Source organism: Pyxicephalus adspersus, chromosome 3 (genome assembly GCF_032062135.1).
Source record: "Pyxicephalus adspersus chromosome 3, UCB_Pads_2.0, whole genome shotgun sequence".
NCBI lineage: Eukaryota > Metazoa > Chordata > Amphibia > Anura > Pyxicephalidae > Pyxicephalus > Pyxicephalus adspersus.
In genome coordinates, this window is record NC_092860.1 from 118,514,776 (window position 1) to 118,528,139 (window position 13,364).

The following is a 13,364-nucleotide window of genomic DNA, read 5'->3' on the forward strand; positions in this document are numbered from 1 at the left end:
GAAAACTATTACCTATAAAGTTAAAATTATTCATCATTCAATCAATAGTAGTTTTATAATAAAGGCAGATTGTTGTGTGAAACTATCAGTGTTAGATATATCATGTAGGGAACATTTTTTTTTAAATTTATTCAAGTGAATTGATTTACAAACTATCAATTTACAAACAGTAAAATTGTAAAAAAAAAAATGAAGACAATACAATGGCACAGTTTTGTTTACAGCTTCCTCTGAGTGATGGGAGAAGACTACCTACATGATCTCCTTGCTGTATGTGAAGGACCATGCATACATTACAAGGTAGAGCTGCAAAGTCTTCTGGCTGTCACTAACATATACAAGATAAAATAATAATAGAATAGATAGATAGATTTTATGGGGTCCCTGTGCCAGGCAAAAACATAATCTAACTCTGTGAGCCTCCTTAGTGGACCTTTTCCACTGTCAGTGTTTTATATACTGTTTCTTAAAACACAGAAATACCCAGTAATCCTTTAGGGGTTTAAGGTGTGTTTTAAGTGTCTTTTTTACATTATCATGTGTTTCTTTCTTTATTGAGGTTTACTGAGCTAATGTCAATGTTTCCGACACATGGACAGGGAAAACTAAACACTTATATAGCTAATATTATTTTTCAGGCTATAAATGATGTGGCTGCATTAGTTTTTTTTTTTAATTTTATCTAGTGGTCCTGCCGGTAACACACTTCAGAGGGTGGCAACGCTTACCCACTGTACTATATGGATGATCAGCATTGCCACCCGAGGCTGCTTTCCTGATTAGCAGTACAAAACACCTCCCATTTTCCTTATCTTCATTACATAGACTTAATAGGTTTTGTAGTACACTGGTGATAGCCTGCAAAGCTGATAAAACTATATGACATTTTAGTTTAGTACATAGAAAGTAAAAAGTAATTGCTTATTAGAACTTGCAAAAAATTTACTTAGCCTGAAAAAAAAAAAAAAACTAGCACAGCCACTGCATCTAAGGACTGAAAATCTGCAATATATTACATTTTTGTTGCTGGGTTCTAATGCACTTCAGTTTCGGTGTCAGAGAGCCTACAAATGGAAGGATTAAAAATTTGATATATTTGTTATATCTATAATACCCATGGTATAAAGATATTTAGCCTTGAAATTAGGACTTTATGATTATAGTGCACTATACTGAAAATAGTCACTGTGTACACTGTTTACATGGCCACAGATAAAGCAACGTGAGAATTAAAGCCCTTTTATAGACAAAACTTAATTTCTTTCTGTACTCCTGGATCAAATGATTTGTTGGAAGGCAGTGCAGTGCAGAGTAGAGAAACAGTGCTGTACACTAGAATAGGACAAGACAGACAGCAGACTTCATTGTGCAGGTGGAGTTTCACATGTACTCATTTACCACTGACCTAGAGAGATGATGGCCTATATTTTTAGAATTCTGACATCTTAGCTCCAGTTAATAGCATCAGAGTTTTTTTTAGTCCCAACAGGTGAGTATTACACAAGACACCCTGTGTATTTACACACTGAAATCCTGTGGTCACAGCTTACTAAACTAAGCTACTGTTAGCTGTGTATATTTCATTACATCTAATTCATCATGTAAAAGGAAGCAATCAGTCAATTAATAAAAGACTTTACCCAGAAACCCCTTTTCTCCTTCTAATTGAAGTTGAGCTACTAATTTAGATAATGATAATAATGTAATAATTATAATTGTGAGACCATAGGAAACCAAAATGATCATATCATAATATCTATAGATACGTTTATATCAGAGCAGATGTCCTCAGACAATGGGTGGTGCTGGATTTACTTCTGATTTCCCCAACATTCTTTACTAGGCTTTAATCTGTCAGTTCTCCCCTGACAACTAAATACAATTTTTTTTTATCCAGAGTACATTACCACCTTCCTTGCAAATTACTTTTAGCTGAGAAGAGTTCTAGTTGAGAAGACCAGGTGCATGAGCAGAGAAATATGTAAGACATACACTTACAATAAAAAACCCTCCAAAGCACTAATGGTCAACTAAATATGACCATACATATGGTTTTATGTATTCTCCAGGGTTATTTCGTATTAAAGCATTTCCCAACCAGGGTTCTATGGAACCATAGTGTTCCTCAGAGGTTGCTAGGGATTCCATGGGCAATGAGCAGTTTGTACCTCCCAGGTCAGTTTCTTTACACTGGCCAGCAATGAAAGAGACATTCTTTCCAATGACCACCACATTGTGATCTGTGGATGTAGTAATTATAGCAGGGGTTTCCTGAAGACCAGAAAGTTATTTCATTGGTTCCCCATCTTAGACAGGTCAGAAAACACTGCATCGAAGGTCCACCCCTATGAAATACCCAGCAACATTTTTATTCATGGTTCTTCACATGTTTGTAACTGTGCTGACATCTATCACATCTATGTTCATACCAAACACTGATTCACACAGCACATCACTGGAAGGTCATCCATTTACATTCTGCACAGCATTATTTTGTGACAATCACACATTTCACAATCATGATCGCTCTGTGGAGCTGATGCATAAAAATAGGAGATGTAAAGTTATTGGCTGTAGCAATTACCCTTTGGCTGTTTTGTTTCCTTCTGGCAAATGGAAGAAATGTTCTGATTCAATATTATGCACAGTACAACTGTCTTTTCTTGACTGTAATTATTATAAAATATGTGTGTTTAGGGCTTTAAAGGACAAGGTAGGGTTTCTTACCGTGGTTGTGGCAGCGTTGTGTAACCTTTCAGTTGAATATCGATCTGGGGATTCACCAGGGCTTTTAGAAGAGCTCTTTTTGGTTATCTCTACATAGGAGACAGGGAAAATGCCCTGCCTATTTGTGCCAGGAATTTTACCCTCATACCAGTTCTGATCCACTTTCTTAAGAATCATTACTCTGTCACCCTGAAAAGAAGCAACAAATATTTTATAGCTTTAGTATGACAACACAACTATCACAAACAAAAGTATAATGCATACAGCTATACATATTTATATAAATCTTAAACCAAACAGGTAATAGTGCTAAAAGCTGACTTTATTCTGATTATATTTTTTCTTCCCTTACATTCTTTCCATAAACAAGTTACATAAAATCCTAAAAAAAACTTTCGTTTTTAATTATATGCCTTTAGATCCAACAAGCTCCTGTTTAGTTCTATAGGCTTTTCTATGTGATGCAGACAGAACAAGCCTGGTGGGAGTGACCCAGCAGGGTGCTTTACTTGGCTTATTATGAGCATCACAGCTCCCTGCCTCAGTATTCCTCAGTATTACCCCTGATACAAACTGTGGCTGACTCTTGTGTGACTTACTGTGGGCAAATAAATGCCCTAATGGTTCAGTCAAGAGAGGGTATTTTTAGACAGGATACACTTTTATGCAGGGCAGCCTAGGTAATGCCTACATGTGATGTACCTCTTATGATTGAAAAAACTAAAACCCAATGAATGAAAAAGGAATGTTAGACATTGTAAGGTTGGAATGGAAAGAGCTAGAGGACACTAGACGTCCTCCAGTCAAAAATGAAGTGGGCTGTAACTGATTCTCTGCAGCTTCTAATGTGGAATGTAGAATCTCACAATGTGCAGTGAAAATCTTATTAAGCAATTTCTGTACAGCAAAGGAGCCTGTATCACCATGTAAGACTGAAGGTACAACTGGAGTTTAGCTTTAACAGGTAACAGTCCAGTACCTCCCACCTTCCCTTCCTATACCTGGACAAAACATATTTGGTTAAGATTAGCATTTCCTTTAGTCTGCAACCGCCAAATGCCTGCGGTGATTGCATATCACTGGCACCACACTGGACTTTGCTTTTGCAATCCATTAATTAATTAATCTGCCTTATTGCAAAATCTTTTTTAACCTAAGATTCCAGGTGCCATAAAGTCTGCCCACCATCAGGAGTCACAACCAGCATTCATTCATATCCAATAAAATTTACCTTTTTGAGTGTCAGCTCCACGTTTGTGTCAGCGGTGAAATTGTATTTGGCAACTGCTTCTCCAATCTCTCGCACTTGTGCTGGTGGTGGAGGTCTTACTGGCTGTGCTTTCTCAGTTTGACTTATTTTCTTTTATTAATAAATAAAGGATAAAAAAGTTATTACAGTGCTTAGAAAAAATACTATTTCACACTTCATATATCCCTAGCATTCAGATATGGGCGGTGCACTACTTCTTTAGGTCTAGTTAACATAAGCAGATCCAATGCCAATTTTGTACTCAACTGACTGAACTGACCAATATTACTGATCAGTTCCAATTTTTTTTTTCCCAGAGAGAAATTATCCCAAATTAGATCAGACATACTTGATATATATGATATACCATAATTTTGATGAACATTTACCAGCACATTCTCTCTTATTTTTTAAATGACAGATAGAACCTAATTGGTTGCAAACTTTAAAAAAAATATTATAAAGTATGTAGATTTTATGTGGTGAAGTCATTGTTTTTATATTAAATATTTTTATACAACAGATAAAATACAGTGAAAGAACTGCTAACCTCAACATAGGAAATTGGAAATATTCCCACTCGTCCATGGTGCTCCCCTTCGTACCAATTCTTGTCTATTTTTCTGAGGATGTACACAGTGTCTCCTTTCTTAAAAGACAGCTCTCTGAAAAGCAGAGAATTCCATTCACACACATAATGTAATAATTACAATCCTTGACTTACACTGTATTGAAGCACTAGATCAATTCCCTAAAACTATGTTTTTTTTCTGAACTTGCTGCAGTGTTTTAGCCTAACTAATTTAGCTACCATATTTAAGTACTGGTAAATCTTGGGTTTAAAAAAAATCTAAAAAAATGAAATTTGAAACATTTGTGGCAGGTTCCCTATTTGTGCATTTGGGAAATGCATGTTGAACATTTTTGTAGAATATAGAAAGTTGTAGTATACAACTAAGTAGAAACATGAACAGGAGAAATAGGATTTTAGCCCAGTATCTGCATGGGAGGACAGAATCTATGTCTCCCTGCCTTCCTTTCCAGGAATGTTATCTCTTCACATACCCCTTCAACTAATTCAGACCACACAGAGTAAATTCTATGTATGTCCGGCGTTCTCTCGTACCAGGCCTAATATAATCCCATACTAATTGAAGGACTCAGTTTAAACTAAATCCTTCTTCCTCTGGATCAACAATAAGACATTTTACAATTCATGTCTCTACCTCCCCCGAGGAAGCCAAAGCGGGGAATCGCACCGGGAATAGAGACAACCTATATCTAATATACCTTATTGATATCTGTAAAAACACTTTTAATTTTTTTGCCAGGAAAAACCCTTTTCTCCTCTTCATTTATCTACTTATAAATTCTGGGGCTCGCAACCAGAAATATGTAACAAGGGAAGGGCCTGTTGTACATTACTTTCTTTATATTGTACAGCTAGTAAAAGTTGAACTTGTACTGGGGGTAACATATGACTATGTTGTGCTCTTCTTCCATTGAACTGCTCAGGCATGCAGGAGGCCTCCATCGTCCTCGCTTACAGGGCTCCTGACTCTGCATTGTAGGGATTGTTTTGGTGCCTGTGACCATGGAATGGCGCAGCTTATAGAGGGGACCAGTAGGAAGAGAAGCTTGCAGCATATAAAGTAAGTAAAAGTTCTTCTTGTGATACCGTAGACCTAAACAAGCATTTAACCCTTTCAGTTCAGGGGTAGCTCAGGAGTCAGGCTTTAAATAAGGTAAGGATAACAGCAACCAAAATTAAACTGTGGCAGATAGGTGTGAACCATGCTCATCAGTATAGTCTATACAGCAGCAGAGCACTTACTTTGCTGTCTGAGCCTTGAAATCGTATACAGCTCTTGCAGCCTGCACACAAAAAGTGACAAGAGAATAGAAATCAGTGTTAGTAAAAGCAAAAGCAGATCTTTTGCATAACATGTTGCAGTCCTATCTGTACAACACCTGTAAAGAGATGTTCAGTTTACCAGGAGCATACACTTACTTTGAGAATAGGTAACCAGAACTTTCTGCAAGTTTTTTGTTTCTGTATTTCGAAGTTTGCTGCTTATATACTAAGTAAGCAGAGTAATTGTGCAGATACTCCTTGCACTTGTCATGAAGTTTGTGCACAATGTCTGTTTTTCCAAGCTCTGGTTCCCACAAAGAAAGTACCCTTTATTTGTCCTTGCTATTTCTTTCCCAGAACCCTAATTGCCTAAATATGAGAAGTAAGACAAACTTGCATGGTGATTGGTCACTTCTGCATTCATTGGCTTTCCTTCTGTCAGGTGGTTCCCATTCATTCCTGGAAGAAAAAAATCAACACATGTAACTAAAGTATTATTTATGAATTCAGCACTATATACTGTATCCAAAATAAAAATAAATATATATAACCTGATTCCCAGATTCAGTGTTATTTAAAAACACTAATTGTGTATTAACATAAGAGGAATCCTACTGATATGCTACTGGAATTTGGGGGGAAACCCATAAAAAGGTAGAAAGAAGAAAAAAAACTCCAGGGAGACCCTTTTTGAAGGACATTAATCCTGACCCCCTTCCCAACAAAGCACTTGGTTACTGTGCTGTCCCGTGTAACTTTTCCTGCTAGTAAAATCTGATTACGTTGATGCACAGCCACAAAACATATCTATCACATTTTAATGATTATGCAGATTATCAAAAACAGTGAGACAAGGTTTACAACAAGAAAAACATGTTTAATTAAAGGAGGTCCAAGGAAAAAATGGAACATCCCTTAACAGGTGTGATCAGATTACTACCGTAGTGGTTCCCTAATATTTTGAACTACTTCTATATTTCCTACTTCTATATTCCCCTAATTACTTATTATACTTATATTATTATATAATTATTATACTTATTATACTTATATAAACTATAGGCCATATTGCAATCTACAGGAACCATGGAAATAAACAGATAAATTAAAAATGATTACTGCCTTTTCTTATATGCTCAGTACACTAAACTGCAGAGAGGAGGTGATTAAGCTGAGCAGTGTATACCGTGATCTGCCATCTGTCCCTCTTCTTACAGAACTGTAATTTGGAAACAAGACAATTGCTTTCTGTATCATCTGCAGAAAGTAGGTAGATGCTATATAGCACTGTATAAGAAGAGAACAGGTCTCTTGATATTGCTGAAATCAAATTATATTGTACACAAGTTTAGATGATCAGGTACCTAATTCATAATTAAAAATGATTTAATTCTGGTTTTAGAGGAATTCCATTGCAGGCATAGCCTTGGGAAACGTCTAAATTCTCCTATTTTTGCCTTGTTTTAATATTATAGGTTGTCTCCTGCATACTGGTGGCTCCATCACCTTTTCAGTAACCAAGCCAAATATAACAAATAATTCCAGGAATGTGATTTTCATAGTGTCCTTAGAGCATAAAATATGACAAGTTTCTGAAAGCTTTTGTGATCATGAAACAAGTTTCAAATTTTGATAATTGTTTACAGTCTAGAATAAAAGTGAGAAGCATAGAATAGATGCTTCTAGAATAGAAGTGAGAAGAAAACCAAAATTTAAAAAAAAAAATGTTTAAAAATAGAAGAAAGGCTGATACTGCTGTTTATATCCCTGCTGGTGAGATTCCCCCCTAAGGTTTGTGCTTAGTGGCCACTGGCGGTGGGGCTGAAAGTAATGCTGAATCAGAATTTTTACAGTTTCTACCAAAGTGAAGGGTACTAGGGTTAGCTATGTAAACATGTCACATCATTTTTGCCCGACACAAATGGTTGCGCAGTTTTGGGGTTTCTTGGCAGCTGCAGAGATGTAAACCTGACCTGTACAAAAAAAAAAAGTTTGCAAATATTCTCATCTTACCCCAGGCTTCTGTACTGCAAACGGTATTATTATGGTCGTCTCACCAAGATCCTAGTAACAATGAGTATCTCACATCTCATAAGAAGACACTACTGGACTGTGCTGGAGTGTCTTTTAACACATTTAGGATCCTCCATGTCCCCAGGATTTTGGAAAAAGATGAAGATGTTACCATCCTCGTTTGTAGGATATACGAACGAGGAAAAATGTATATTACATATTTTTTATTTTATTTTTTATATTTTATTTTACATTTTTCTTTTCATTCTAATGTAGAGATTTTAGGTAGTGTGTGTGGAAGTGTAATGGCGGGTGGGGGTTTGATTTTGGGCATTGCAATGGCCATGATGGTAGCATATTTTCAATGAGGACACCTTACAGAACATATGGCTTTTTAACAAAGCCATATAAACCTTTTACTAAACCTGCTAACATGCCATAAAAACTAATGTGGCTGTATGCAAGACCTTGTTTTCATTATTGGATCCCTCAAGTCTAGCATTCTGTAAAAACGAAAACATTTTATATGAATAATATGAACTGAGAATAGAACCCTGATTATCAATAAATTAATACTTAAGATTTAACAATACTCACTTCTCAGGAGAGGCCAGCTCCCGAGGACGGAGAGGCACAGCAGGAGGAGGCACAGGTATGGGTGGAGGAGGCAGCGGAGATGTAGATCTCAATACATCAGTGCCATTGTCGGAAACACTTTTTGAGAGTGGACGGTATGTCTGTGTTTTTGCTGCAGGATGTGAATAGGCGGGAATGTAGTTTTCTGTTGTTAAAAACACAATAAAGAAAGGTATTAAACATTTTAAGATGTTAAAAAAGGCTGGTGAAAGACAAAAAATGTCCCCATTGCCTTCCAAAAGAAGGATTATAGAGTAAGTTTAAAAATCCTTTACTTAAATATCCTTACTTACACATAGGAAGTCACAGGAAGTAATTCATTTTCAGGACTAGAACAGTTTTTAATTATGCAGGAAGAGTGGAAGAAGGAACAATATAGCTGAGATCCATGTTATACATGATATTTTGGGGGCCATATAGTGACGGTAACTGTTTCCTAACTGTCCATGTTGTGTGGTGGGCATCTAAATAAGAAGACTGGTTGAACTGAATTAGCAGGTGTGTTTTAACTGTGTAGTTATATTTAAAACCAGATTAAGACCTCACAAAGCCAGAGCTTGTCTTTAAGGCCTCACAAACCAAGTGTGACAGTTGTATTTATTTAGTGGTTATTATTGTTTTCAGGAAACCCCTGATTTCAGCCAAATTAATTAAATGTAATTTCAACAGTGTTTTAAAACAAAACATTATTAGAACATTGCAACATGCAATGTTCAATGCAACCCTGCAGCAAACAAATCATCATTTAGGCTTTAAACCTATCACCATAATTTTTACCTTATATAAAAAAGGGTAGATAATCCTTAGTAGTAAAAATGTGCTACACCCCCTGCTTCAGTCTTTAAAGAGCGAATGCAAGCTTAGAGGCTCCTGGGATACAAACCTTACATATCTCTGCAGGCTTTAGGCTGCTCCTTTTGGGCCTGCCTGATATCGTGCACGGAAGGGGCTTTTCAGACATTGAAAATAAAAATTCTGATCTCACTCATGCGTGAGATCAGCACACTTTTTTTTAACATTTTACAACAGGCTATGCCATCCGATCTCACACTGCACAGGCAGAAGAAGGAAGAAGACGAAGAAGATGGCGGTGCCCAGTGCTTCCTCAGCACCTGGGACGAGGGAAGAAACTAGGACAGCGCGAGACTGAATTGAGGACAGTTCTGGTGGGATTGAGGGCTCAGCGGAAGTAAAGGTAAGTGGTACTTTTTATGTTAACGATAGTTCCGCAGGATCTCATTCTAAGTCCACAGCTTTCTCTGACTACTGAAGGAGGAAGGAAGGAGAGCAGTGAGGCTTCTGTAACACCACCTTCCCCCCTCCACTTCAGCTGTCAGAGGAGAAAGTCGTGGACTTGGAATGCCAGGAAGGCGGGGAGGAAGGTGGTGTTAGAGAAGACTCACTGCCTTTCTCCCCACCTTTCTTGCATTCTAAGTTTTCACCTTTGACACCTGAAGGGGGCAGAGAGGAAGGCAGTGTTACAGAAGCCTCACTGCCTTCCTCCCCATGCCCTTTAGCTGTCAGCAGAGAAAACAAGTCGCAAGTTGAGTTGCAAGTCGCTGGGCAAAACCCCCAAGTCGAGTTGCAAGTCGTTCACTGGGCGACTTAATTTGGACTTGAGTCCAAGTCGCGTGACTTGAGTTCCAACCTCTGCCAAACAAATACTCTTTTGGCTGAATAAGTACAAACTGAAAAAGAAACATTCAGGAATAATAATAATTTCAAGTTGATCCATATCTATGTGTAACTTTGACCATACTGTAATATGTGTGTGTATGTAGATAGTATAACTCACCTGTGTTAAATGCATAGCTTGTGTTGGAATAATCACTGTCATTGTCTGTAAAACAAAAAAAAGAAGGATCACTGTGTAAGACCTGTAGCATGAATCAGATGAGCCTTTACTATTGACTTAGCATAAGCCTCAACTTAGATGAAGAATTACTTCTGCTTTCTACTTTATGCTTCATGGTTCAGTTCATTTCACAGCTCATCTCTCCTTAGAATGATTGCATACCCTTTCATTCACCTTGTTTGGTCCTTGCCCTTGTCATTGTAATGCATTCTATAGCTCTGAACAATGTAATAAAGGAAAAGTGAAGTAATGTTGCATTTAAATCCTAAATAATAGCTGTGTGTGTGGATAAATATTTGCTAAGCTCTTACACAAGAAACGCCCATTAAATCTTGTTTAATAATGTATAAAAATAATTGTGACCTGTGTTTAAAAAAAATACATACTTGATTTGTGGATGCAATGTGGATCATAAACATTATATACATTTATATGCACTTTATTTTGTTGGGATGACACTAGTGGCATTTCTATATCTTTCTATATTTCAGCTCTACTGGCAATTCCATTTTTTTGTACAGTCATGTGTACAAGGATAGCAAACAGAAATCATAAAAAAAACAGGATAAGTGCATGTAAATAAAGGGAAAAAACAATGACAGAACCACACAGCCTGGGCACCAGTCATTCCAGGATCAAATCAGTTGACCAGAATCTGGAAGAGTTCTGAGCATATTGTGTACCTAAAAATATCTGTCTCTAATATTGAACATATGTATATGATTAAGACAGCTCTCAAATCCAATCTTTAACTACTGTGCCCTTTTTAATCAAAAGTGTGTACTGAAATTCTAAATGTTATTCCACATGTATAATCTAAGGAGATGGGTAGTCAAATAGTGCGCAGCTGAGCCCCCATACATGGACAGCAGTGTAGATGTTGCTTACTCCAGAACTATAAAAAGGGCAAACCATAATCTTGAGATCTTTACTTTTCATTAAAAAAAAAAGTTATTTCCTTTTAAAATATTCACTGAATATCATAATCATCATTTAAAGTGACTCTGGGCAGAACTATTTTCACTTATCTCCAGAAGCAAATACTTAGTTTCCCTTTCCTCCCACACTATGCAGTTCAGCTAATAGAAGCAAGATAGTGCCCTGTGTAAGCTATGAGCTGCTGAAGTAGTATCTTGCACAGTACAATAAACTCCCCGTATGATAGTGGCGACTGGTCGTGTACTGTCACATGGAACTAGCCGCATGTTTCACCAAACTCTGAAGTACTAAATGGACTAGAATGAAACTATAAAATACAGGTTCACTTTACAAATAAAACAAAGCTGATAAATCTGCACAGACTTTTATTCATGTCTGAGGTACTGCTGTAAAAGTTCATTTTTGACTCCATAAATCAGGAAAAACATTTAGAAATGAATTAGTGACCTTTAGATGATGGAAAGAGATTTAGCATTGAGGGTCAGCTCAGGAATAGATAATAAATTACTGATTTTTTTGCTAAAAACTTTTTCTGTGACTGCTTCAAAACAATCAGTTCCGGATGATTATTGTTATTTATTATAAATATAGTGAACACTATGGAGACACAGATTTTCTATTAAAGAATGGTAAAATCTATGTTTGTCACACATGAATGAATATATCTCAAGAAGACAAGATCTTGCATTGGTCTAAATGAATTAGAGGGACTGGAGTGCCTGGGGGGTAATTAAGATAACTGAAGACTAATTAGAGATGATATAGATTGCCCCAAACCTCATTAGGTTCTTAATTAATACACTTCTCTGTGTTTCTCTAAATTTCCACCCCCAGAATTGACAGTAGAGTGAAATGTCTCTACTTTTCACATATTAAATGTGACAATCTTTGCCAAATGATAAATAAACTGTTTAAACAAAGCATATAGTGGTGTGTATGTTTAGGAAACACCCTAATATTGACAACATATCTGTATAACATACATTTAAAGTATAAAAAGTAACAATATTTCAGAACATATGGAAAAAATTGCTGCAACTTTTTGGTACTATGGCTTATGCAGACCAAATTACAACTAAAGAATAGAGAAGGCATATAATAGAGGAGGCATATAAACCAGCCAATTAAAATGTTAGAAACACACATACCTGGTTTGTGGACCATATGGATCTGCTTGAACATGGTCTTGTACCAGTCTTTTGGTCTATCAACTGTCTATTGGGAAAAAAATGATATTATGTAACCTTTATGTAGCTAAACATCTACACATTCTGTACAGCTGGTGAAAATAGAAGAATATTACCAATTTGTTAAGAAAAGACACCAAGTCATTGGATATTGTTAGTGGGTTATCTGACTGAAAATCCATGTCTGCTAGCTGTAGTCAGTGTCCGCACTCTCAGCCTCCCGTAAGATATTCTGTTGATATGGATGATCTGCTTATGGCAAACAGAAATCTCTCCAACCTACAATGCAACTATAACTAATCCAACCTGTTGAGCCACTAAAGCAACAACATTTTTACTGTGTTCTACCTGTACAATACGGCTTGTTATTTTATTTTGTCAAATAACTCTTTGATTAGGTACATGTGGAAGGGAAAACAGATTTTAATGTATACTAAGGAATCACTAAAACAATTCTTTAAAAAGGTGAATTAAATGAATGCAACATAAACTAAAATTATGTTGTAATTAGGTTAAAAATATTTTGCAATTAAAAACTTTCCATCAGGCTATTAGGTTAAACAGGAATATGCACCTAATTACATGAACCAGTTTCTGCAATATATGTACAGTCATTTTATACAGTTAGATATGACTTTGCCCAGTCACCAGAAGATTACTAAGCACCCTTCAGCATTGTACACCTCCCAGCTCAAACATTTCCTCTGTGACAGCCATACACATTTGGAGCCAAGTTATCATATTTACTAAAAGATGCCTGCACTATAAAAGGCTAGTTTTAAGAATGCAGCATAAATATTAGGAATTTGAAAAATTGTGGAGCATAAAGCAATCAGTGGAGAAGTTCTGTAACAGTAAAGGTTCTGGCATGCCAGAAAAGGTCCATCTGGGCATTAGCGGCTG

At 36.6% G+C, this 13,364-nt stretch overlaps 1 protein-coding gene across 1 annotated transcript in view; it reads right to left on the reverse strand.

Annotated features, from left to right (window-relative positions):
* The window catches only part of SORBS2 (sorbin and SH3 domain containing 2), a 145,619-nt gene that overhangs the window by 19,615 nt on the left and 112,640 nt on the right, over positions 1-13,364 (reverse strand). The window contains exons 11-18 of the mRNA XM_072406851.1: positions 12,423-12,489; positions 10,276-10,320; positions 8,442-8,625; positions 6,225-6,290; positions 5,811-5,909; positions 4,527-4,641; positions 3,959-4,087; positions 2,728-2,916 (exon numbers count right to left, since the gene is read on the reverse strand). Of these exons, the coding sequence (XP_072262952.1) occupies positions 2,728-2,916; positions 3,959-4,087; positions 4,527-4,641; positions 5,811-5,909; positions 6,225-6,290; positions 8,442-8,625; positions 10,276-10,320; positions 12,423-12,489 (894 nt within the window). The remainder of the gene's footprint in view (positions 1-2,727; positions 2,917-3,958; positions 4,088-4,526; positions 4,642-5,810; positions 5,910-6,224; positions 6,291-8,441; positions 8,626-10,275; positions 10,321-12,422; positions 12,490-13,364) is intronic.